Below are 24,936 nucleotides of genomic sequence, written 5' to 3'. Positions count from 1 at the left end.
ATCCATCTCTCACGAGCACCGAATCCATGGGGAGCCACGATATATTCAAAGCTTTCTGGAATACCACACCCTCCGCTGGATTGCAGTGTGGTGGTATTTGAGAGGACTGCACTCTTGCCTTATCGCTTCATTTGAATCGAGGGACTTGTGGAGGCGTATGTCTTTCTAATCAATTTTGCGACAGCACCTTGTCTATCTACATATGGACGTCTCTTTAATTTCCTGGGTTATGCCTCAGTAACAAGTCTGAAACTGCAGCATTTATTCATGATGTCCTGTCATGCAAATAATGAGATCTGCAATCAATAAAGGTATGTTCGCCAATCTTGTGCAACTGCAACGACAGACACGGCACTGACAAAGCTCAGTGATGTCCAACGCTCATGATGAGGTTTCATCGTGCGGCGAACAAACACAATGATTGCAGCCGTGGAGTAAGATCGGGTTGGGCGTGGCTGATAGTTTAAATGTTTTGCAGAGCCCTCTACATGTGATATTAAGCTCCGACAGCCACCTAACTCGGACCCTGATTCTTGCAGATAGAGGGCTTTTCAAAGAGTGATCAGTTTCTGATGACGTCGAGAGGTGTGCCTGCGAAGTCTGCGGAGGGCCACCCCTGTTCGTACAGAACGTAGTTAGATAACGTTTCTATAGATAACGGATATCTAGGAGAACAGAAATGCTTTATGAATGGTTAGGGTGGGGACCATGACCTGACAAGCAGCAGCATATCTGTCAATGAAATTCATATGCGAAATTTTTGTAGAGATGTTGAGATGACAAAATGCAACCAAATCTATTTCCGTTTCACTTCATACGTCCGTCCTCGCCACTGAAACAGTGAAATTCGTTCAAGCACTAGAATCAAAATCTCATCCTATATACCTGGGGCATTCTCTGCTCAAGCGCCTGTTACTGCTCAGTCTTCTCTCAAATAACATCAAGCAGTCAGCCTTCAGCGCTCCTCAACCTTGCATATTCAATGCGGCATTGACAAGTCATGACATCTCTTGAAATTCCCATGAACGATGAACCGATATCCCATACACTCTCCCAACCGACTTTTTCACCTACAGAACCAACGACTCACAACACGCGGTCGTCTTCTTCTTCTGCTACGTCCAGCCTCGTTGCTCCTGCGCAGCCACCCTCCTCTCAAGCAACATCGTGGACACGCATGGACTCCACCAACGATGATAATTCAGGGGCAGAGCAGTTGGAACTGAGAAAACTGGATAGTTTTGAAGAGGAGCACAGGGACGCCCCAACCGAGCAGCTGCCACTCAGCCCACCACTCACTCGCGTACCTACCAACGACAGCACGAGCGCGCGCATCCTAACACCACCGCTGGAAAACGAAGAAAGCCAGGGTCTGGAGGAGGTGGACATTGTTGACCATGATTGGCATCCCCTTGCACGCGCGGAGTCACCAACCAAGGTTGACGGCTTGTCCTTACACGACCATGATAGCCTCCATATCGGTTCAGAGACAGATAAGAAGCCTCGGAGGCGAGCAAATCGTAAACCAGCGCATCTAAATCTTGAATTTAGGGAGCCTTCGCCTCAGCCCTGGGATATCATCGATCCGCCACTTGACAACAATGACCGCGTCGAACCTGAATATTACTCACCTCTAAGGTCTCCAATGTTCGCGTCACAACAACCTGGGTACGTTTTGATTTTTTTCGTGGAGTGATTTCTTCTATGTTGACTTTGACTGTCCACAGGCGCCGGCGACCGTTGATTCCCCACTCATCGTACTACTATGGCCCACCTCCATCAGACTCGGCTTACGGAACACCACCAGTTGGGCAAATTGGGGTTCACCACCCTCGAGAAATTGTACGCATTGAACGGGATTATGCCGCAGGGGAATTGACTCAGTTCTCTTCAATATATCCCATCGAATTTGACGGCCGAGTACTGCACACTCCTATCCATTCCTTACTTTGGTTTTTTAACCTCAACTTACCAGATAACACCGACCCAATTCATGGAGACCATCAACGACATCAACGAGATTCTCATATCCGCACATAGCGTCCGGCATTCCTTTATATACAACTTCCTCGCAGTTGCCACCCTGCACCTCTCGACATTTCTACTCACGTCACACTATGATAAGGTTTGTATTTATGCCCCAACCTTGTGGCGCACATGCTGAACAAAGTTTACACAGGAGATGCGACGGCTACAGCAAAGGATCGAGGGAATAAATACCCAAATTTATAACCCCGTTGGCCTAAACATTTTGTGGCCTCGGAACGTGGCTTTTCTTTTCGTACGTGTTTTTAGTACCGAGGCGTCCCTGCGCTCATTATTACTTCATGACGATCCGTCGCCTGATACCAACAGTTAGAGATTGAATACTATGTGCGTCGTTTATGCGCCGTCGGTGCATTCTCATATCCGCGAAAGCTAACCATCCTTGTGATTCAGTGACCTTTTCGAGCGATATTGATACCAGACACATTTCAACGACACACTTATTGTACATCATCTTGCCTATGTCATCGGTACATGGATAATTTAATAGGCCAAAATGGGGAGTATTGGTTTGCTAACTTGTGCTAACCACAAGTTGAACTGCTACCGAAACCAATTGTGTCAATCCGAGTCAGGCACAAGAATGTTCGAAAACTTGATCTGATAAACTTGAATCATGCTATGTGCGTCACTTGACAAGTGGTCGGTCGGCGCAGGGACGTGGCCCGAGTGAGTGCCTCGGTCATTCTTTGACGCCAATTACTTCCGAGGGGTTGAATAGTCATTGTTCACGCAGTACATAGCTCAAGTTACCGAGGCTCCAGTACGATCGTGATCGGTTGATATGCTTGTTGATTCATTGAAGAGCTGATCAACAGTTAGGGGGGAGGGGCTAGAAAGGCTCGGATCTTCGGTTATTTCAAGGACAGGTATTGGGGTCCGATCAGAAACAGCAGTTTAGGCGTTTGAAATGAGGTACATATGGAGCACGCAATCCACAAGGATGCGCGTCCCTTCTGAGCTTGATGCGGTGACCACGGCCAAGCTGCGTTGGCGGGCAATCGACACTCTGAAACTCAGCAGACCTGCAAGTTCCGATGTGAAATGGGTATTGTGTTGTCCAGAAACTCGATGACCTTTGTTCAGCGATCAGTGACAGAGATCACGTACTTCAAGGCTGTTGAACAACCGTGAGAGGAGCGATCAAACCATTTCGAGTCAAAACGACAAGGACTACGGAATGCGGTATCAAAACGGCATTGGCTGCGGAAGAAGTACTCACATGTTTCACTTTGCCCGAAATTGCAAGTCAACATTCGGTGTGTTCGGACGAGTGCAATAGTGGCAACAATAGCGAGACAAAGGGTTCTAATTTTAAATGGTAAGAAGCGCGATCATATCAGACAAGAGATGAGTATGCATGTGGGATTGTGCTGGGGAAGAGCTTGGGAAGAGTAGCTCAGTGTACCGTATACGTGAATTTGTAGAGTACCATTCTGGGGGCCGCGATCCGTTGTGATCATTGCCTATAAAGGGAAGCTCTGAGCCAAGGAACTGAGAGGCCTAGCCTGAGCTGCGATATTTCTCCTCGGGGAAACTTTGAATGCAGCAAGAGAAGCACCACCAACTCCTTACCTAAATAAAGAGTTATCGTTGGTGGATATACCATCAGGCTTAGGCTAGGGAAACTGCAATGATTAGTCGAAAAGAAGCGCAAAGAAAGCCGTGCAGCTGTGAATATTGAATTTGGGCCCTGGGATCAGCCCCAAAGTTGTTTAAATCCTTTCATGATTTGGTTACGGCGAGAGGAAGAAACTAGAAGCTTGAATAACGCCGGAGACGCATGGGTTCAAAGACCCAGACGATATATGGGATTGCGACGGACGCAATAGTCTTGGTTGAAAGTGGAGATCAGAGGCATTGCAGAGGGATAGTTACATGAAAGCACCAAGCGAGTACGAAAACAGTAATTTGACAGAGACCCTTGAACTTATAACGGTGGCCCGTGGGGGTGCACTAGGTCGTGAGTTTGAGTTTGAGTGGCGAGGCGGAAGGAACTTCTTACATCTTATTGCAAAATCACCAAAGAGAAAAATCGCTGTGATCCAGCTATGCCTCCCATCCTGCTGAGGTCGGTGTATTGAGTAGTAGCCTCGGAGTGTCGGACATTGATGTTATCCGAAGCGAACGCTGAGTTCGAGTCAGAGATGGTAGTAGACCATGGCTACCGGGACCGCACGTGGAGAGCATGGATTTTCTGTTGGCTATGTGCATGATGACCGTCGTGATCAAACTCAGAATTTGTAACGATCAACGCGGAACTGAAGTCAGCAAGGGACACCCCCAATTGCGTCACAAACCACTGACGAATACCTTTGGCCGTCGGCAATAAACATAACGTTATTATTTAAGATAAATTAAAATAAAACTAATATGTATGGGGGTCATGATGATTTGTCATCGCAGACTGCTCTTCCAGGAGCGCCGACACATACCTATCTCGTTCTCCTGACTTGACTGCTACAGCTCATCTTCCTTATCAACGTTCTCTTTACTTCTTGTCATCGTTGCCTGCAGTGAACTCACGAACACCTGACTTATTCCCCGTGCAAGAGACTCCTAATCTCATGGAGTTCCCCACTATGAACAACTTCTGGGATCTATCGCAAACTCCATCTCAATTCTCTCAACTTGGCGATGACGACTTTCTTGCTCTTCTCCAAAAACAATACCCAAACACAGTTCCCGACATCAATTCCACTGACATTGACGACGTAAACCAGAAACCTCCACTACCAGGTCTTACACCACCCTCTGATGATAGCAGCCCAAGCCCACCAAGCATCAACAGTGCCAATCATTCACGCTCCAGGCACCAGTCTACTTTCTCCCGTGGAAATGACAATGAGGAGTCTGCGCTGAAGCGCAAAGCAAGTGATGACGACATGGAGGAGGGTCCAAGTACAAAGAATCAACACACTGGTCCGTAACCTATTGTCCCTAGTGTTTATTCATGATATTTAAGCCTTTATTTACATGAGCAGCTGATGACCCGAGCAATTCAAAAAAAGGGCCAATGTCCAGACGAAAGTCGGGAGGGTCTCAGGTTGGTGGCCCCGTCGGCTTCCATACACTGCAATTAAATTAATTCACATCTTCTCAAGGATGATACACGGCTACTCAAGCGAAAGGAACAAAATCGTGCTGCTCAACGCGCTTTCCGAGAACGAAAGGAAAAGCATGTCAAAGATGTGAGTCTGCCGCTTCAACCCGTTGCCGTCGCTTACGGGCCGGTTTTCAGTTGGAAGATAAGGTGGCAGCTCTCGAGGCAAAGAATAAGGATGCGCAAAATGAAAATTCTAATTTGCGAGATCTTCTCGCACGCCTTCAGGAGGAGAACCTTGCTCTTAAGCAAGCCCAATTCACATTTTCAATGCCGAAGGCGATCGATCATCCAATTCCTCAGGCTTCCTCATCAGCATCACCTCAGACCGTTCAAGCGCCGTTTAGCTTCTTTAGCTCCCCTCCAGCTGTACCGCCCCCCGCTCCCCCCGCATTACGCTCCTCTCCTAAGCCATTTAGCGATATTGATTGGAGTTCATTGACAACGTTTGATCCCTCATTGCTCAGCGCAATGGATGAGATCCCTTCAGGTCCTATGCAAATTGATCCTTCGACTTCGCCATACGGTCAATATGCCCTGCCAGCTCCCAACCAGTACAAGACTCTCGCCACCAATACATTCTTCATGTCGTTTGCTGACTCCGATTCCAATTCGTTCAACAATGGCCCTCCCAGCAACGAAAACGTCAACAATAATACCAGTAACGGTTTGAATCAATTCCCGTTCAATTTCCCCTCACCTTCGAATTCCTGGAATAGCACAAGAAACGGCCAATCCACAGCGGAATTCTCACAGTCTGCAGGTCATTCCGACTACATGCAAAACCACAGCCTAGACGAGCTTTTCGGCGAAACATTCATGAATGGCCAAAGCGTTGACTTTGGCGCACTATTGAAGAGCCCGCCTCCACCCACAATAAGTCCCGTGACGCACGCAAACGGGAATGCGCAATCACCACCAAGTAGTATATCTTCAAAAAATTCCATGGCTTCTCCCCTTTCCGCACATCCCTTATCATCACCGTCGTCAGCTAGCACATCAAACGGCCAAAGTCCATTCAGCTGGACGATGTCCCGACAGGACGCCGAAAGTCCACCCTCGGCCTCCGAACCGGCATCTAATGTCAATCCCGGAGGGGCTATGGCGCGCTGTCCGACGAGAGATGATATCGAGAAGTATATAGTTGCATCAGGTGACTCGCCGTTTACGAGTTCGCCGTTCACACAGCCCGCGGTGCGCAAGATGAGTGATGCTTCTCAAGGAGGGAATATGATATCCTGCGAGGGCTCGCAATTCCCGAAGACGAAGGAGAGTTCGGAAAATATCGAAGTTCTGAAAGCGTGGCGGACGATTACGTCCCATCCTCAGTTTAAGGTGGGCGTCTAATTGTTTGGTATGGTGGCTTTTGTTGATTTGAGTGATCATAGGACGCGGATATCAACCACCTATGTACGGAGTTTACGAAGAAGGCGCGGTGTGATGGGACGAAGGTCGTTTTAGAGCCAGAGGGTGTGCATCATATCTTGGAGACCTTCAAAGCAAAGTCACTGGCTCAGAATCAGCAACAACAGCAGCAGCAAACATCTACTAGTTCATCGAACTAGCGATGACGGATTCCCATTTGTATTATCATCGCTAGATCATCATTTATCCTGCTTTCTCGCGTTTTGCTATATTTTTTCTATGTGGTATTTCCTGACTATTGCATAGCCGCGATGTATACGTGAGGGGTGGTACATAATAGTCCGGTTATTGTACAATGTGTGATCTCGGATCGTTAAATGAAAGCATTTGCTTGTAAATACGAGCCTCGTCAATAGTTTGTTCTTCCTGGACGAATGCGTCGATGTACCACGTCAGTGCGTTCAGAAAGACTCAAACTCACGAAATGTTCGCATTTCTTGTCCCTGCTCATTAAAGGAAAGGTTCCGCTTGTAGATTCCAGACATGAGCATACTCTCCCCCTTTCCTCATCAGTTCGTCGTGTGTGCCTTGTTCATGGACGGATTCGTCCATGTACCTGCAAACCGTCTCAGCACGAGCATTAATTCAAGGAAGACCCAAACTCACAAAATGAGATCCGCATGTCGGGTGAGGTTCCCGAACCGGTGAGTGGAGAATATTATGGTCTTGCTGCCCCTCAACTTTCGTAGACGCTCGAAGAGAGCTATTTCGAGATGTGTTTAGTCATCCCAATTGGGTATGTACTTCAAGGAAACAAGGCAACGCACTGTGTTCGGCCTTAGGGTCCAAAGAGGCGCTCGGCTCGTCAAATAATAGCATGCCAGCGGAAGGCTCTGTCTCGGAGGGCAACGAGCGCATGAATGTGCGTGAGCTAGTCCAACAGTCAGCACCGGCACCCGAGAGGTCAAGGGATGGTCACGTACACTGCAAGCCGCTGCATCTGGCCACCACTGAGGGCCGGACCATAGGTGGAACGGATACCCGCAACGCTACGCAAAAAGGAGAAGTCGATGGGGGGCCCGAACGACGAAGAGCCTTCAAAGCGACTATAGTGATTGAGACTGGGGCCTTCGAGGGAGGTGTTGAATCCGTCGGGGAGGTCGTCGATAAATTCTTCTGCGCCACCAAGACGGGCGGCTTCGCGGATCTTGTCGTCATCATTTGCGAGCGCGGGGTTGCCAAGCCCGATGTTCTCGCGAATCTGAGTGCGCATTAGGTGCGTCGCATACGGGAGACTTATCCGAGGACGACACTTACGGGGACGGGGAAGTGGGCATAGTCTTGGAAGAGGATAGACATGGCGGACCGGAGGTCGGCCAGTTTGAGCGTTTTGATGTCTCGGTCGTCTATGAGGATGGTGCCCTCTGTTGGGTCGTACACGCGGGAGATGAGTTTCAAGACCGTACTTTTCCCAGAGCCGTTAATGCCGACGATGACCTATGATCACGATTAGAGAAGAGCACTGCAATTGAAGTGGGACTTACGCAAAGTTGGCCAGCTCCGATCTTGAACGAAACATTATGGAAAGCATACTTCTCGTTACCAGGGTACTGGAACGTCACATTCCTGACATACACGCTTCAGAGATGCTTACATGAAGTCACCAGTAATCACAACACCTGAACTCGATAGAAATGCCACTCCTAAGAGACTGCTTGTCCTCGGGGAACGATTCTGTGCCATCCACCACCTGATTCCGCACATTTTCTATCTCGTACACAGTGCGTACATAGGTGAATTTCTTCGCGAGAGAGACAAACTGGCTAAAAGGTGACTCGGAGAAGGGCGGGGAACTGAACGAGTTAGAAACTTGATACATTAGTACGAGTGAAACCAAATAGAGGGGGAGGGTCATTGGTTTTTGCACGACGCGCAGAGTGAAGATGATCTAGTTAACTTGATCAGCTTCGTCGGCTCTTAGGTCAAATCCGAGTACCTGGGGCAGCATGTGCATTGTTTCTCGAAGGATGTGTACCGCGCTCAGACTATCCTTGATAGAAAGAATTCGATCAAGCTCTATAAAATCAACTGCATCGCCGCCAACGCGCTGGACGGATTCGCGAAATTCTGGTCTCGAGACAGTCAAAATAAGGCCGTCCGGTAAGGTGCGTGGACATACGTGCAGTGATGTGTTCACTGAGGTTTCCTGTAACAACCTCTTTGCGGCAACGAGGATCATGAACAAACAGCTTTAAGGCATTCATGCGAATAAAATCTTTATTCGTGGTGGTTGCAACCCAAACTACATGCAGCTCAGATAAATGCTTGGAACGTCAACTATTGGCTTACCTAAGGATCTGGCCACGGCTTTTCGTGTGCCATCCCAGTGAAATATAGGTTGCGAGAAGCTGAGAATCGCAAGAAGTAGACCATCCTGTTGCTCCCGCAGGACTGTGACCAGAACCAAAAACTGAGAGAGCAGACGAACAACGGTCATTGTGATGTTCGTCGACACTTGGATAATTTCACATTCTACGCTGCTAGTAGAGTCTAAATCGGAATCCGGGATCCCGAGCTTCCCGCTGTGAACAAATTGTGTATAGGTGGGCACGTCAAGGCTGACAATGGAGTGGAATGTGCGTCCAGCGTAAAATTGTGTGATGGAAATGTCCATGGGGAAAATTGTGCAGCGTCGGAGATATTTAAAAAGGCGCGTCGCGACTGCGCATGCAAGATGTCCTACTGCAACATGAACGAACACCGTTGTGTCCACAGTACGCGTCTCCATTGCTGGCTCTATCTAGGTGCGAGATAAGTGGGGCAATGCAGATTGAAGCGAGGAGGGCCTTACAAGACGAAGTAGTTGTCCAATATACCTGTGCAAAGGCTTATGAACGTACAACGAGTCGCCCACATATTTGCAACATACCATAGGGAAATGGCGGGCATAAGAGAGCCCAAGACTTCCACTATCAAGAATATGGGAAGAAGGATCTGGACTCGTCTGATACTGAATATATCCCTTAACATGCGCACTGCGTAGGGCGAGCTCTCGCGTATCCAGGTATACGTCTCCAATATTGATGAGCCTTGTTTATCTGTTTGGCACTCCTCGTAGAGATCCCATATACCGATGTGGGTGTGCTTGACACGGCGAGCATCCTGGGGGTCAACTTTTCCTGTGCGCGTTGCCATTCGTCTCTTTTTCCCAATGTGTAAAAGAACGAAGAAGTCGGAGATATGTTCTACTATTTGTAGTTGGCTAAGAGGCAGGCGTCAGGCAAATACCGAAATACTCACAGCAAAGATAAAGCAATGGACATCGAATGGGATGGGAATGCGACACTTACACGACACATGATTCGGCATGAATCAACTTTTTTGATGTCTTTATCCCTAGCGGCGGCGCACCGATGCCTAATTTAGGCTGCGTAATCGTGACAGTTTCGCATTTTCACTACTGTGTCGATACCTTGTGCCTTCCTCCGAGGGAGCACCTTCGAATCGATTAGTTTAGCGTAGATGCGGAACCTACCACCAGAGACCAGGACATCATGTTGAGGCGATAAGTACTGCATCCTCGATTCAAAGCAGGTGTGAGTGAGTTGTGATGATATTCATATTTGACAACATAAGGTTACTAGTATGAAAATGCACGGACTTACGAAGAATAGATCTTGAAGGTGGTGCACCCGTGTCACCAAAGTCACGGCGGCGGCCAGAGTCATATCTAGGGCTAAGGGTATGCACCATATCTTCAAAGGAGACATTACTATTCTCATGGTGCACGAGCCATGTCCTATACAATCGCGTAGCCGTGATATACGCGTGAGGATGGGTGGTTCAACCACGTACTAGTAGTATATCATAGGTCTGGGGTATTTCACTTTGTGTGTGGGAATAATTGAATTGAGTGGCCCGGTGACCACTGCCGCAAAGCCAACTACAATATCTCCAGTGGCCTAACGTCCATCATGCTATGAACAGAAGCCACGTCTTTGACTTGTGCAATAATATCATGATCCGATGCGATTCTCTTATATTCTCCGCCGCGCTGCTGCATTAGCAACAACGCATTGAATTGCTGCCCAAGGCGAACAATCAATCGCAATGCTCGTGAGTGAGAGTCCAGATCGACAGACCCCTTTTCGTCCTGTGAAGAGGACTGGGAAACGAATACATCTTCGACGCTCTGCGTGTCATCTGCGGGCAGCTCTAGGAGATGATGGTTCCACGGACGGACAAGCAGGACTGTCTTCTGGATGGGTCGTGCCGGCGAAAAGTGAATAAGTTTCACCCCCGTTTTGATCGAGAGGTCATGCAGCCCATCGGCCTTGATTTCGTATGTGAAATATGACTGTTCGTTTTGAGCGTGGCTCCGTCTGACTTCTGTGACACGGAATACCATGCAAGGCAGGTGTAGCCGACGATACGCGAAACGAGGAGCGCTCAGATTGCTAAGCAGTGTATAAAGTTTCGAAGCCGAATCCGCAGCCACGGTGTCTCGCAGTGACGAGATCGATGTCTGAATTTCATCTTCAGAGAGAGATGGCAGCTTGCATGCCGCAGCTTCGTACGATGTGAGGTTGGCTGGCAGACAACTATTGAAATCTGATGATTTTCCGATCCAGTCCAGGGCACTAATTTCGCCCGACTGAGCGACAATCACCTCCAAAAGCCGCCCGAGTGCGTTTTGCTTCTTCTCGCCATAGATTACGGGTAGGTGGATGCCGAAGATGCCAAATAATGAGTATGCAACATCTTCTGGCAAAGTGGTCTCACGCGTTGACGCCCATTGCAGTTTCTCTCGGGCGCCTGTCATTCCTGGACGGAAGGAAACGAGGGTCTCTGTATCTATCCCCGTCGCATCCTCCAACTCCTGCATGATCGCAATGGACTCCTTGTGGTTGGGGGAATGATCATCGAGATATAAAGTCCAATTGCTCTGATAAAAGAGAATAACTTTGGGAGCCAGGAATTCTTGAACTGTCCATCCTCGCCGGTTCCAAGCACTGTTTGCCAATGCACTAGACTTGGATGAAGGCGGAACATCCGACAGGTAGACAATCGTAAGCGCTGAGTGGCGATACCAGACAAACATGGAGTTAAGCGATTCTTGGACCTCAGTATTGTTATTCTTGTCGATGCAGCACGTATCCATCCATGCCCAGCGATACCGCGCCTCACGAGCAATTCTGCAGAACAATTGCAACTTCAAGATGCCGCCAACTGCCTCCAATTCGTACACGACCTTGTCCTGGATGTCATGCAGCAGCGGCTCCTTCTCTTCCCACCTGTGTGAGAGCATGACACAATGGAAGTATGTCGCCACCACTTCGTTGATGCGCTCCATTCGGAGGTGCGCATTCTTTATTGCGAATGATACAAGCTCTTTATATTCTGTGCTCGTTTTGAAGACGCTTATCTGCGCCTCTCGATCACACAGGAGCCCAGTGATGGTGTCAAGTAGACGGAGTGGGGTGTCAGCGAGTTGTGCGCGAATGACCTCTCGGATATCACGTTCTGCTTCAGATGGACTAAGATACTGCTGACGCATCTCTGTACAAAGAAGGTTAAGCATGTCGACAAACATATTTATTCGGGCTTACGTCGTATTTGTGTCTCGGGAGCATTTTCCAACTGAAGAAGCATGATTTGGAAGGCTTCGATGGATGCATCATAGCGTTGCGCACCATGTAGCGCTGCATGCTTCAACTCGTATCCAATATAACACGAAGGGTTGAGTTCGATGACCTATGTATCACAAAATGAGCGTTGACCTCGACACAACAAATACTTCTCGCACTTTTTGCGCATCAAGAAGCGCATCCTCCCATAACTTCTTTTCCAACTTTGCCTTGCTGCGTTTTTCATAGATGGTGTCGCATGCGGCCGCCAAGTCGATCGCCGCCGAGTATAGAATAATAGCTTTGTCGTAATCACTCGCACTGAGCGCGGCGTCTCCGTCAGCAGCATAGAGCGCACTGCATTGCTGCTTGAAAGCTGCATGCAATGCGGGTGAGGATTGTAGACTGATCGACATTACAGAAAACTTGCCAGTAGACCAATCAAGGCAGTTGGCCTTTGTACTTTCGTCACTCTTATCCATCATGTATCGGTGTGCTTCGAGGGCTTCTCCAAGTCTACTTGCCTGAAGGAGTGCAAGGCACCGTTTCTTGTTTGCAATTTGCCACAAGGACTTAAGGTCCCACCCGAAGAGCTGCAGCAAAGCATATTGGTTGGTCTTGAAAAGCATTTCCAGTTGTCTCATCAACGCACCACGACAAAGTCCTCATATTTGGAATGAATGGCTAATTTAGAGAAGGAACCGCTGATGTTGACAGCGGCAGTGAAGTGGTCAGCAGCTTCGCCGTGACGCGCAACATCCGAGGCATGGTTTCCGAGCTGAATATGTAGATATGCCTAGGGTGCGAAGTTTTAAAAATAAGTGTCAATCGCATAGACTGGGCTTGATTAAGTACATGACACTTACTTTCACTACCCAGCACGCACGAGTATCGGCACTCGGACAGGCTTTAGCTAGCTCTTGGACGCGCATAATTGCCTCCTCGTGTTGATCTGCATTGAAAAGTGCGACAGCCTGAAAACAATAAACAAAAATGGAGCATGAGAGTATGCAAGAATAATTTAACCTACCTTAATCAAGAGAAGGAAATGATTGGCCTTTAGATCTCCGTTCGTAAACATGGACGCGAGGTCAAATGCTTTGATCGCGTCCCGGACCTGCTTTCTCCCGCAAAGGGCAATGCCCTTGGAGATATAGCCTGTAAACGAGGGTTGAATGTCGATGGACTTGTCGCGAACAAAATCAGCTTTTGGTAAGAGGCCATCATAGGTCAGTCTATCTAACCTTGGAGGCATCATGAAGCGCAAGGTCCCAGTTATGCTTTCGTGCCATAACAAATGAGCGATTGGCATAGGAGCTATAGTTGTTGGCGACACCGTCGATCTCTCGTGTTAGCAGCTCTTCAGCTTTAGACAAGTCCCCAGTTATGCATGCATTGCGTGCCATTGTGTTTATAGTGAGTAGCTGCATGAAGAAGGTCACATCAAGTCATGCGAGTCGAGAATAGACACATGCCTTGACATCACATATAGCGTACTCTGGTACTATCCACTCCGAGATCTTCTTGTCATCACTTCCACTAATGATGCGCTTGCCATCCATGGAGAATGTGACGCACCGTACCAAGCTAGAGTGCCGGAATATAGCGATGGTTTTTCGATCCCAGAGCTGCCAGAGGCGAACATGATGGTCTGTAGACGCGGAGGCGACAAGAGTACCATCACAGCTCACGGCAATGGCGTTGATGTCGTGATTATGGCCTTTCCATGGATCACCGACCTGCTGCCCGGTGAATATATCCCATTCCCGTATGGTTGGATCCAATATACACCCGCCTGAGAGTAGCCGTGTGCCATCGGGCATCCAGGCGAGTGGCAAGCTGATCCCTACAAAGAGCTTGTGCATGTGATCCTTGAAGTTTACCACGCAATCTCCTGTCCTTGGATTCCGAATTTGAATATCAGAGTTTGTCGCAATGGCAAGTAGTTCACCCGATGGCGAATACCGAACGCTGTAGACTTCCGCATGACAATGAATTGTATCTCCTTGTTGCTGCCACGTCTCCGTGTTCCACAACTTCGTCGTATAGTCCATTGAACCAGTCGCCAACGTCGTGCCGTCTGGTGAGAAGTCCAGCGAGCGGATGTATTTGGAGTGGGCTTTGATGGCAGGGGTGATAGATTCGCCAGTGTCTCTGTCCCAGGCAATGACCTCTTTGTTGTCAGCGCTGGCTATCAATTGTCTGTCTTGTGATGCTGCCACTGCCACTGCCCGCACCCGGCCGCGGTGCCCCTCCATCTTCTTCAACACAGTGCGATCCTTCAAGTCCCACAGACGAAGCATCCTGTCCGCCGAGCCCGTCACCATATGTCGTCTGTCAGGAAAGACTGCCAGGGCAAGTACGATATCGGTATTTTCATGATCTTCAAACGTTTGAGCAGGTTCGGTGTTTGGAATGATGGGCTGCTCTGCCGGTGCTTCTGCCATTGTAGCAAGCTCGATGATGTTGAACACGGACGATAAGCACTATCTTGAGCCACAGCTGTACTCGGCATTTTAGGCTTTATCCTGCTTCGCAGCGCTAAACTGTATCATTAGACGCACAGCCATGAGACTATTTCCCGTCAAACTTCTCATATGAGAAAGTCGGATTTCCATTTGTATGGTCATCGCTAGATCATCATTTATCCTGCTTTCTCGCGTTTTGCTATATTTTTTCTATGTGGTATTTCCTGACTATTGCATGGCCGCGATGTATGCGAGAGGGGTGGTACATAATAAATAGTCCGGTTGTTGTACATATTAATGTGTGATCTCGGATCGTTAAATGAAAGCATTTGCTTGTAAATACGAGCCTCGTCAATAGTTTGTTCTTCCTGGACGAATGCGTCGATGTACCACGTCAGTGCGTTCAGAAAGACTCGAACTCACGAAATATTCGCATTTCTGGTCCCTGCTCATTAAAGGAAAGGTTTCGCTTGTAGATTCCAGATACGAGCATACTCTCCGCCTTTCCTCATCAGTTCGTCGTGCGTACCCTGCTCCTGGACGGATTGGTCCATGTACCTGCGAACCATGTCAGCACGAGTATTGGCATTCAAGAAAGACCAAAACCCACAAAATGAGATCCGCATGTCGGGTGAGGTTCCCGAACCGGTGAGTGGAGAATATCATGGTCTTGCTGCCCCTCAACTTTCGTAGATTCTCGAAGAGATCTAATTTCAGCAGGTACAAGAATCTCAAACTTGGCTTAGAAGAAGAAATGCATACCATCTTCGGCTGTGGGGTCCAAAGAGGCGCTCGGTTCATCGAATAACAGCATGCCAGCGGAAAAGTTTTTCTCGGTGACCAAAGAACGCATGAATGTGCGGGAACTAGTCAAACAGTCAGCACCGGCACCCGAGCGATCAAGGCATTGTCATGTACACCGCAAGCCGCTGGTGTTGCCCACCACTGAGGCCCGAAACCATGGAAGCACAGACACCTATAGTATTACGCACGGAGGGCATCAGGACGTCTCCGATATAGGTGCTGAATCCGTTTGGGAGCTCGTCGATAAAGTCTCGTGCGCCGCCCATCTTGGCGGCTTCGCGGATCTTGTCATCGTCATGTGCGAGGGCGGGGTTGCCAAATCCAATGTTCTCGCGAATCTGAGTATGCTTAGGTACGTTGCTTGTGAAGTGTGCAAAGATTAGACTCACCGAGAGGGGAAAGGTTGTGTAGTCCTGAAAGAGGATGGACATGGCAGCGCGGAGGTCAGCGAGTCTGAGGGTTTTGATGTCGCGATTGTCGATAAAAATGGTGCCCTCTGTTGGGTCGTAGATGCGGGAGATGAGTTTCAAAATTGTACTCTTTCCAGAGCCGTTGCCCCCGACAATTACCTACGCTCACAGTTATAAAGAGCATTGCAAAAGTGGAGGCACTTACGCAAAGCTGGCTAGCCTCGATCCTGAATGAAACATTATGGAGAGCATACCTCTCTTTGCCAGGGTATTGGAACGATACATCCCTGAAACAATATATCCTCAGGAATGCCTTCATGGAGCAACGAATAGGGAGGGCACTTGAACTCAACAGAAATGCCTCTACTGAGAGACTGCTGGTTCTCGGGGAATGGTTCCGTGCCATCCACCACTTTGTTCTGCATATTCTTGAACTCATATAGATCGCGTACACGGGCAAACTGTGCACCAATAGCGAACGCTCTTGCCGAAACGAATGAATCAGATACACGTTCGATTAGCACTAATGACGCAAAGGAGAGGGGGACCGTCATGGGATTTTGCACGGCGTTCAGCATGAAGACGATCTGGTTCATTTGGTCAGCTTCATCAACTGCCTTGTCAATCTTGACTACCTGAGGTAACTCGTGCATTATTACGCGGAGGATCGATGTGATGCTCAGGCGTTTCTTAAGATAATGGGCTTCGTGCACTTCTGCAAACTCGCTTGCATCGTCGCCGAGGCGCTGAGCGGATTCGCAAAATTCTGACTCGTGACACGTCAAAATGAGGTTGTCCTGGAAGATATGTCGACATACGTGAAGTAATAAATTCACTGAGATTGCCTGCGACAAGCTCCTTCCGGTGTGAACCTGAATCACTGAGGATTTTCAGGCCTTGCATGCGAATATAATCTTTATTGGTCGTGGTCGCAGCAGCCTGGTTGTGCTCTACATATCTGGCTCAGACAATTCCACAGAGCATTGATTGTTGACCTACCTAGACCATAGAAGCTGTTTTTCAGTGATTGCATCTTATACCAGCGAAGCATAGATTTCGAGAAGCCAAGGACCACAAGAAGTGGGCCATCCTGCTGCTTCCGCAAGACTATAAACAAAACCAAAAGCTGAGAGAGCATACTGATAATCGACATTGCGAGGCTCGTAAAACTATGAACAGTTTGCCATGCAATGCTACCGCCCCTGCCCCCATGGTACAAAGTAAAACTGAGCTGTCCCTGGATGACAAGGTCCGTAAAGGTGGGTAGGTCGAGGCGGGCCATCGAGTGGAAAATGTGCTTAGCGTAAAATTGTCTGATGGATATCTTGATAGGGATCGCGATGCGGTCCTGGGCATGTTGGAGAAGGTGCGTTGCGACTGCGCATGCAACGTGTACTATCGCTACGTGAACGACTACCGTTATGTCAACAGTACGTGACTCCATCGCGGTGTCCACCTATGTTCGAGATAAGTGCGCGGTGAATGTGGAAGAAAAGATCGCATTACAAGTTGGAGTAGTTGTCCATAGTACCTGCACGAAGACGTTATGAATGTACAGGGAATCACTCAGAGCGTTGTGACATACCATAGGGAAATGGCTGGGATGAGGGAGTCTAGGACTTCCGCTACCAAGAATGCGGGAAGAAACACCCGGACTTGTCTGATGCTGAGTATTTCCTTAAACATGCGCACAACGTAGGGCGCGTTATCGCGTATCCGGGAAAATCTCTCCAATCTTGACAAACTCGGCGTAGGTGGTACATCTTTTTCCCTTTCCTCGTCGATGTCCCATATACCGATGCGAGTGTGCTGACGAGCACCCTGTGGGTCTAACTTTGTTGGACCTGTCGCCATTCGGATCTTTTCCTGATAAGTCTGACTCTGGTAGGAGAACGGATGTGAGCTGGAGAGGTATATATAATGGTTTGAGAGGAGGGCGTTAGGCAAAATCCGAATACTACATTGCAAACCAGTGCAAAGTCAGAAAGATTTGAGGCCCAGGGAAAGCTGCATGTGATGGGAGCGGGCGGTGTATGATGGGATGTGACTAGCTAGCGCTACACAGCAAATGAGCAAATTTCGTATAAAATCAAAACATTTGCGTCATGCACCACTTCATGGTCCCATTTCATTGTCGCAAAAAACGTGAGCAAGTCTCAGTGCGACGTCGTGGCAGCATCAAAAAACTGGCTTATTAGCCACAAACCCTAGAACATCATCAGTTTAGCTGTCACACACACAGATATCTTTCCTGTGCGAGAGGCTGTGCCTCTCCATTATCATCACCGAAATTCCCCAACTCGGATAAGGGCTGATAATGACTGACCAGGATGCGCAAGGTCACAAAAGGTGCACCAGGTGTATCAGCGCGCGGAAGGCGGGGGAACCGACATATAAGATCTGGTTGAGAAACTCAATTGAAGGTAAGATGGCGGAGGTTGGGTAAGTAACTCGTACCTTAGCATAGATTTCGAGCTTATAAGCATTGATATGGCAATGCTACTTATATGTTCTGATCTGGTGTTGGATTCTGATAAGAACATTTCATTTCATTTCGGTATTGTATTACATGGTATGCGCAGACAGTAAAAGTACATCTAAGAGCAGAACGTGCACCAGGGCTTCTCTAAGAGGCAGACACGCGCCAAAGCTTCTGAAGGAGATTGACAGCGACAACAAGGAAACATGCGATGATCGGAGAGCAGCTTGAATGTGAATTGCAAATGAGAATAGGGACGACGACAAGAGCGAAACGTGCGACAAGTGGCCAGCGGCTTGCAAGTGAGACAGACAGACATCGTTCTGAGTGAGAAATCAGTGTCAACGATGAGACGAAATGGAAGATCGTTAACACATCATTTTTTTCCCTTCCCTTTCTTCGGTGCGCTAGTGGATTTAGTAGTAGCGGCACATAGACGGTCGTCTTCAGCGTGCCCAATCACCTAAACAGCAAGCTCGACGGCCTTCTACCCACGGTGAAGATGATCTATCTCACCAGATTGCAATCCCACCGCCAATGAAATTTCTGATGAAGTATCAGGCATGTCAATCCGGACATCGTCATCCAGGTGCTTAATAAATGCCACGTTAAACGCAATTCAAACGACAGACAGAAAAATTCACACCTTCAAAGGTTCTGGGTCGGGATCAACCTCTTGCAGTCCGAATGCCAGAGCGTTGGAAAATCGGGCGAGAAGAAGTTGTGCTCGATGCGAGGCCATCAATTCTGCGAAGCGTTGTCCGTCAATTGAACTATTGCTGCTTTCAAGGGCACGTACGTGACAGAGCGCCCCAATCATTTGCCTGTGGAAGTTCTAAGTGATGCACTCCCCACACGTACGGCGAAACAAATGCACCTTCAGTTTCAAGCTCCGCATGCTTGCTACTCTCATTAGGGTCTGTAGGTGCGGCAGGTAGGGTAGGACAGGTGGTTGAGTTTGTGTTGCGCTTGCCACTCTCGTTAGGGTCTGTAGGTAGGGTAGGACATGTTGTTGAGCGTATGAATAGAAATCAGGATATCCCGGGGCCATAACCATGGCTCCAATAGACTGTAGTGGACGTCTGGTACTTACGAATAACGAGTGTCATGCCTCGTCATGGCTCGCTTGAAATACACCCCTGGAATCGTTTGCGTGTCAGAAAAAGTCAACAACAGAGAGGTTGGTGTCACTCACGTCAAATGGTTTGTCGTCATCGTTTCCGTCAGCGTGCACGGAAGCAGCCTTCAGCGTGAGAGAAGGAAAGACACCTCAGATGAATGAGGAGGACAAGTATAGTATCATGGCTGTCATAAAACGTACCTGGCTATGTCACAACAGGGTATAAGGGCCGGCAGGAGAAGTCCAAAGTATGTGCATATATGCGCAATAAGAGTGCCACGGAGGGCATGGAAAGTGCTTTAGAGGGGTCCTTGAGGCCTAAATGAGTAAGAACACGTATAACAGCAAAAAAAGGGGCGCATATAAGCATGAAGGGGGTGTGCACACTGTAAGGCACAGCAAAGGAACAAGGTGAAACATACCAGGAAGGCACAGAAAGGCCGTCGGCACGTGAGCCTTCACATCAACCCATGTCGAGAAGGAGCGAAAAGGCCAGAAAAATCTGTGCATAAGCTGATATTCACAGCAATTGCGGAAAGGCAAGATGGTGGATGGAGAAGTGCAGAAATATCGCCAAGTCCTTTGTTGACGTGTTGTTTGTTATATCACGTGATCATGTTTTCAATCACCGCATTAAGTATTGCATACCATGTGCTCTTCCCTGCTCTTCCACACATCTGAACCTGTACGTCCCGTTTCTTATATCCTGGTACAGCGGTCGCGGACACATGCATGGTCTATGATACGGACACTGGGCAGTGATGAAACAGAAATGGTAAGTCATGATTCATCGGCTAATGTTAATGATACATAATAGTGCATACAAAACCAGCGCTAGCACCAGCATCGTCTGGAGCGAACCCTTCGGTTGTCGACTCCTTGTGTTGGGGCCCCTGATAGGCAAGTTATCTCCTCGGGCTACCATTATCCTGAGACGTGCATACACAATTGTAATCACCTGCTGCCTGTCTAGATGGCACCTACATCACAATCACAGTAAGCACCATGAAACCACGATAATATCAGATCCTTAACACTCACCACAATCAATCGCGCCTGCTCCCTTGGAAAGGTTCCATCCCATCAAGCTGCGCGTACGACTGCCGAGGTCCGTTGTGAAGTTCGTACATAGATTGTGCGTGGGATATCTATGAACATGTTTTGTCTAGATCGTGTAGAGGTCCTGGGGCGAGAGATTCCTGACAGAAATAGCGCAAAATGGTATTGCTTCACCTCAGTTGATAGAGCTTCCCACTCTTGCGTGGTTAAGTCGTCCATGCGAAAAGCCTTGTATACACCAGCGTAGTACCACTTTCCATTTTTGTTGTAGAAGCACTCTAAACGAGAGAGAGAGATCAACATAACGAGATCAAATGGAAGACAACAAACCAGTAGGCCTGTTCATGGTGCCGATCACATCCACCGCAGTCCACCGATGTGCTGTTGTTGCTCGGGGATTGGTGCTACACTTGAAAACGGGGGTGAGCAAGTATCCGTGTTCTTCGCGCTCTGGACACCAGTATGTCGTCAGTTGGCTGAGGACACGATAGTTTGACAGGCTAGGAAAAGACATTCGTCACCCTTGAAATTCGTGCATGAGCTGCACGCAGTCTTACGAGCTTTTGAGACTCTGTATCAGATGTGAATAGAATTTCCCACATAATATATAGAACACTGACACCAGAAGCATTACCCAAGAATTCATGCAAGGTGTACAGTGGAGGAATGAGGATTGGGTTTAGAGCGTTATCTGGGATATGAGCAGGGAGAAGAAGCGTGGCAAGAAGTGCTTGTCTTGCGAGGATCAATTTCTCAGGTCCATCACCGAGCGGAAGTGGTTCGAGGATATTCTATGGAAAAATTCCTTTGATTCAGCAGGAAAATGCGCATATATGATATCTACTTACCGGAGAGTTGAAGTCGACGGTTTCAGGGTGGCGTGAATCAGACTAATTTTCGAGACGTGCACAATAGTTTGACTGAAAAGACGGACTGAAGGAATTGGAATCACTGGCTTTCTGAGCGGGATTCTGACGGTGGCGTGAAAGGCAAACCCTGTGCCAGGTCTGGTCGAAGTGTCCTGGAAAAAAAGAAATCATGGGTTAAGTTCTGCAGAAGTCAAAATGCTCCGTCGTACGAGAGACGCCTGCCAAGGAAAGGCCTGAGTGGAAGCACTCTGAGAATTAACGTCCCCCACGTATATTGGAGCTGGTTGTGGAATATCAGGGGAAATTTGAACTTACCAGGGGCGCATCAGACTGATGGCGGCCTTACACGTTTCGGAGGGTATTGAGGTATGTCTGAGGGAGTGTCGTTGAACCTGCGAGCCCATTGTCATCAATCGTCATCGCGTCATCAGCCCGTAAAAGATTGTGGCGCGGGAAAGTGTCCGCATAAGGTAATTTCAGACTTGGGGAATTTTGGTGATGATAGATACGATGTAATGTGTCATTCCCAGCACATTTTGGCAGGCGTGGGTCATAATCAAGAAGGAACGACTGCCTTCCTTCTACATGGTCTGGCTAGGGGAGACTAGGTGTGGAGGAAAATATTGATAAACGAAATAAACGAAATACGAATACGAGAGCTGGCGAGGACCGTCCCATAATTTATTATGTAATATTGACTACAATATTTCCAGCGTTCTGACATCCATCATGTTCTGAGAAGCCATGTCTCTGACTTGTGCAATGATGTCGCGATCCGACGCGATCCTTTTATATTCTCCGCCGTGTTGCTGAATCAGCAACATCGCATTGAATTGCTGCCCAAGGTGAACAATCAATCGCAATGCTCGCGAGTGAGAATCTAGATCAACCGTCCCTTGTTCTCCAGGAATCCCGTCTGTCAGATCCTGCGAAGCAGACTGGGGAACGAACGCATCTTCAACACTTTGCATTTCATCTGCCAATGCAGGCAGCTCGAGGAGATGACGGTTCCACGGACGGACAAGCAAGACCGTCCTCTTGAAGGATCGTGCCGGCCAAAACTTATTGAGCTTGTCCTTCGTTTTGATCGAGAGATCGCGCAGCCCATCTGCCTTGACTTCATACGTGAAATACGACTGTTCATCTTGAGCATGGCTAGGTCTGACTTCTGTGACACGGAATACCATGCAGGGTAGGTGCAACCGGCAGTGCGCGAAACGAGGAGGGGGTTGTTCGCTAAGCAGGGTATAAAGTTTCGAAGCGGAGTGCACTGCTACGGCATTTCGCAGTGACAAGACTGATGCTTGAATTTTTTCTTCGGAAAGAGGTGGCAGCTCATATGGCGGATCTTCGTACGAGGCGATGTCAGCTGGCAGACAACTATTGAACTCCGATGGTTTCCCGACCCAGTCCAGGGCAGTGATGTCACCCGACTTAGCCACGATCTCCTGCAAGAGCCGCCCGAGTGCGTTTTGCTTCTTCTCGCCATAGATTACGGGTAGGTGGATGCCGAAGATGCCAAATAATGAGTATGCAACATCTTCTGGCAAAGTGGTCTCACGCGTTGACGCCCATTGCAGTTTCTCTCGGGTGCCTGTCATTCCTGGACGGAAGTCGACAAGAGACCTTAGAGCTATGCCCGTCGCGCCCATCAACTCCTGCATAATCCTAGCGGACTTTTTGTGGTTGGAAGAGTGGTCGTCGAGATATGGGGTCCAATCCCTCTGATAAAAGAGAATAACTTCGGGAGCCAGCAATTCTTGAACCGTCCATCCTCGCCTGTTCCAATCACTCTTTGCCAGTGCGCCAGGCTTGGACGAAGGCGGAACATCCGACAGGTAGACAATCGTAAGCGCTGAGTGGCGATACCAGACAAACATGGAGTTGAGTGATTCTTGGAGTTCCACATTGTTATGCTTGTCGATGCAGCATGTGTCCATCCACGCCCAGTGATACCCCGCGTCGCGAACAACTTCACAGAATTTCTGCAGCTTCACAACAGTTCCATCTGGATCCAGACTGTATACAACCCTGTCCTGGATCTCGCGCAGTGCCGGCTCTTTCCCTTGCCATCTATGCGATAGCATGACACAACGGAAGTACTTCTTTACCACTTCATTGATGCGCTCCCTTCGAAGTTCTGAAGGCTTCATTGTGAATAACAAGAGCTCATCGTACTCCGGGCTCTTGCTGAAGGTATCTATTTGCGCATGTCGATCATATAAGCGCCCGGTGGTGGTGTTTAGTAGACGAGACGGCGTGTTTTCGAGTTGTTTGTCGATGGCCTTTCGAATAGCACCTTCTGCTTCTGATCGACCAAGATACTGCTGGCGCAACTCTGGAGAAAGAATCAAACTTGTGGACGGGTGCATTATTTGGGACTTACTTCGTATGTCCGGTTCGGAAGCGGTACCCAACTTGGAGAGCATTATTTCCAAGGCGGTGATGGATTCATTAAAGCGTCGTGAGCCGAGAAGCGCTGCAAGCTTCAACTCGTACCCAGTATGCGACGAAGGGTTGAGTTCGATTACCTATGTACCGCTAAAAATGAGTATTGATTACGAAACAACAAATGCTGTCGCACTTTTTGCGCATCGAGAAGGGCATCCACCCATAGCATTTTTTTCAACATTGCTTCACTGCGCTTTGCAAAAGTGGAAGCGCTCACGGCGGCCAAGTTGATCGCGGCCGAGTATAGGGTGATAGCTTTGTCGTAATTCCTCGCACTGAACTCGGTGTCTCCATCAGCAACATAGAGCACGCTGCATCGTTGCTCGAAAGCTGCGTAGAATACGGGTGAGGATTGTAGTCTCATTAACATTACAGAAAACTTGCTAGTGGACCAATCAAGGCAGTTGGCCTTTGTACTCTCGTCACTCTGATCCATCATGTATCGGTGGGCTTCGAGGGCTTCTCCAAGTCTTCCTGCATCAAGGAGTGCAGAGCACAGTTTCTGGTTTGCAGTTTGCCACAAGGACCGGAGGTCCCACCCGAAGAGCTGCACAACACATGTCATTGGTCGTGAAAAGCATTTTTGGTTGTGTCATATCAACGCACCACGACAAAGTCCTCATATTTGGAATGAATGGCTAATTTAGATGAGGAACCGCTGGTGTTGACAGCGGCAGTAAGGTGGTCAGCAGCTTCTTTGTAAAGCGCATTATCGGAGGCACGGATTCCGAGCTGAAGATGTAGATATGCCTGGTGTGCGAAGTTGAGCGTAATCAGTGCCAATGCATGGGCTTGGGCCCGATTAATCATGATACTTACTTCCACAATCCAACACGCACGAGTATCGGCACTAGGACAAGCTTTAGCCAGCTCTCGGACGCGCAGAATTGCCTCCTCATGTTGATCTGCATTAAAAAGTACCACAGCCTGAAAACAATAATGAAGCATGGAGTATGTAAGACCCATTTAACCTACCTTGATCAAGAGAAGGTGATGATTGGCCTTCATATCTCCGTTCGTGAACATGGATGCGAGGTCAAATGCTCTGATCGCGTCCCAGACCTGCTTTTTCCCGCCAAGAGCGATGCCCATGGAGATATAGCCTATCAGCGAGGGTTGAATGCTGAGGGACTAT

The 24,936-nt window shown here is 48.5% G+C and overlaps 5 protein-coding genes across 5 annotated transcripts; 2 read left to right on the top strand and 3 right to left on the bottom strand.

Moving 5' to 3' along the window:
- The first annotated feature begins 813 nt into the window (after positions 1-813).
- DEU56DRAFT_812530 (Golgin subfamily A member 7/ERF4 family-domain-containing protein) lies at positions 814-2,609 on the top strand. Its single transcript, XM_041353609.1, has 5 exons — positions 814-1,668; positions 1,728-1,920; positions 1,976-2,125; positions 2,180-2,373; positions 2,440-2,609. The coding sequence occupies exons 1-4, from the start codon at positions 1,001-1,003 to the stop codon at positions 2,357-2,359; spliced, it is 1,191 nt and encodes a 396-aa protein (XP_041206933.1). The 5' UTR covers positions 814-1,000; the 3' UTR covers positions 2,360-2,373; positions 2,440-2,609.
- A 1,824-nt stretch (positions 2,610-4,433) lies between these two features.
- DEU56DRAFT_812518 (uncharacterized protein) lies at positions 4,434-6,770 on the top strand. The gene is made up of 5 exons (XM_041353608.1): positions 4,434-4,968; positions 5,031-5,092; positions 5,151-5,237; positions 5,288-6,484; positions 6,538-6,770. The coding sequence occupies exons 1-5, from the start codon at positions 4,614-4,616 to the stop codon at positions 6,712-6,714; spliced, it is 1,878 nt and encodes a 625-aa protein (XP_041206932.1). The 5' UTR covers positions 4,434-4,613; the 3' UTR covers positions 6,715-6,770.
- Positions 6,771-7,024: 254 nt separating this feature from the next.
- Positions 7,025-9,709, bottom strand: DEU56DRAFT_914189 (P-loop containing nucleoside triphosphate hydrolase protein; the record flags this gene model as incomplete). The annotated part of the gene is made up of 12 exons (XM_041357601.1): positions 7,025-7,130; positions 7,181-7,277; positions 7,342-7,445; positions 7,498-7,775; positions 7,832-8,011; positions 8,059-8,140; positions 8,194-8,462; positions 8,511-8,641; positions 8,694-8,816; positions 8,864-9,314; positions 9,366-9,390; positions 9,444-9,709. 12 exons carry the CDS (start codon positions 9,707-9,709, stop codon positions 7,025-7,027), a joined length of 2,112 nt encoding a protein of 703 aa, XP_041206931.1.
- Positions 9,710-15,061: 5,352 nt separating this feature from the next.
- DEU56DRAFT_739506 (P-loop containing nucleoside triphosphate hydrolase protein) lies at positions 15,062-17,677 on the bottom strand (the record flags this gene model as incomplete). Its single annotated transcript, XM_041348737.1, has 12 exons — positions 15,062-15,167; positions 15,220-15,316; positions 15,372-15,475; positions 15,528-15,751; positions 15,803-15,982; positions 16,029-16,110; positions 16,166-16,410; positions 16,459-16,589; positions 16,642-16,773; positions 16,829-17,279; positions 17,330-17,354; positions 17,409-17,677. 12 exons carry the CDS (start codon positions 17,675-17,677, stop codon positions 15,062-15,064), a joined length of 2,046 nt encoding a protein of 681 aa, XP_041206930.1.
- A 1,088-nt stretch (positions 17,678-18,765) lies between these two features.
- On the bottom strand, positions 18,766-21,754 carry DEU56DRAFT_914186 (uncharacterized protein; the record flags this gene model as incomplete). The annotated part of the gene is made up of 13 exons (XM_041357600.1): positions 18,766-18,789; positions 18,835-18,894; positions 18,949-19,049; positions 19,102-19,290; positions 20,464-20,570; positions 20,627-20,759; positions 20,812-20,981; positions 21,039-21,052; positions 21,102-21,272; positions 21,330-21,371; positions 21,434-21,502; positions 21,560-21,630; positions 21,682-21,754. 13 exons carry the CDS (start codon positions 21,752-21,754, stop codon positions 18,766-18,768), a joined length of 1,224 nt encoding a protein of 407 aa, XP_041206929.1.
- Positions 21,755-24,936: the final 3,182 nt, after the last annotated feature.

This window comes from Suillus clintonianus, assembly GCF_016758775.1.
Source record: "Suillus clintonianus strain FC179 chromosome Unknown DEU56scaffold_51, whole genome shotgun sequence".
NCBI classification, from domain to species: domain Eukaryota; kingdom Fungi; phylum Basidiomycota; class Agaricomycetes; order Boletales; family Suillaceae; genus Suillus; species Suillus clintonianus.
Note: the sequence above shows the minus strand (reverse complement) of the source record. Positions and strands in the feature narration are given on the sequence as shown.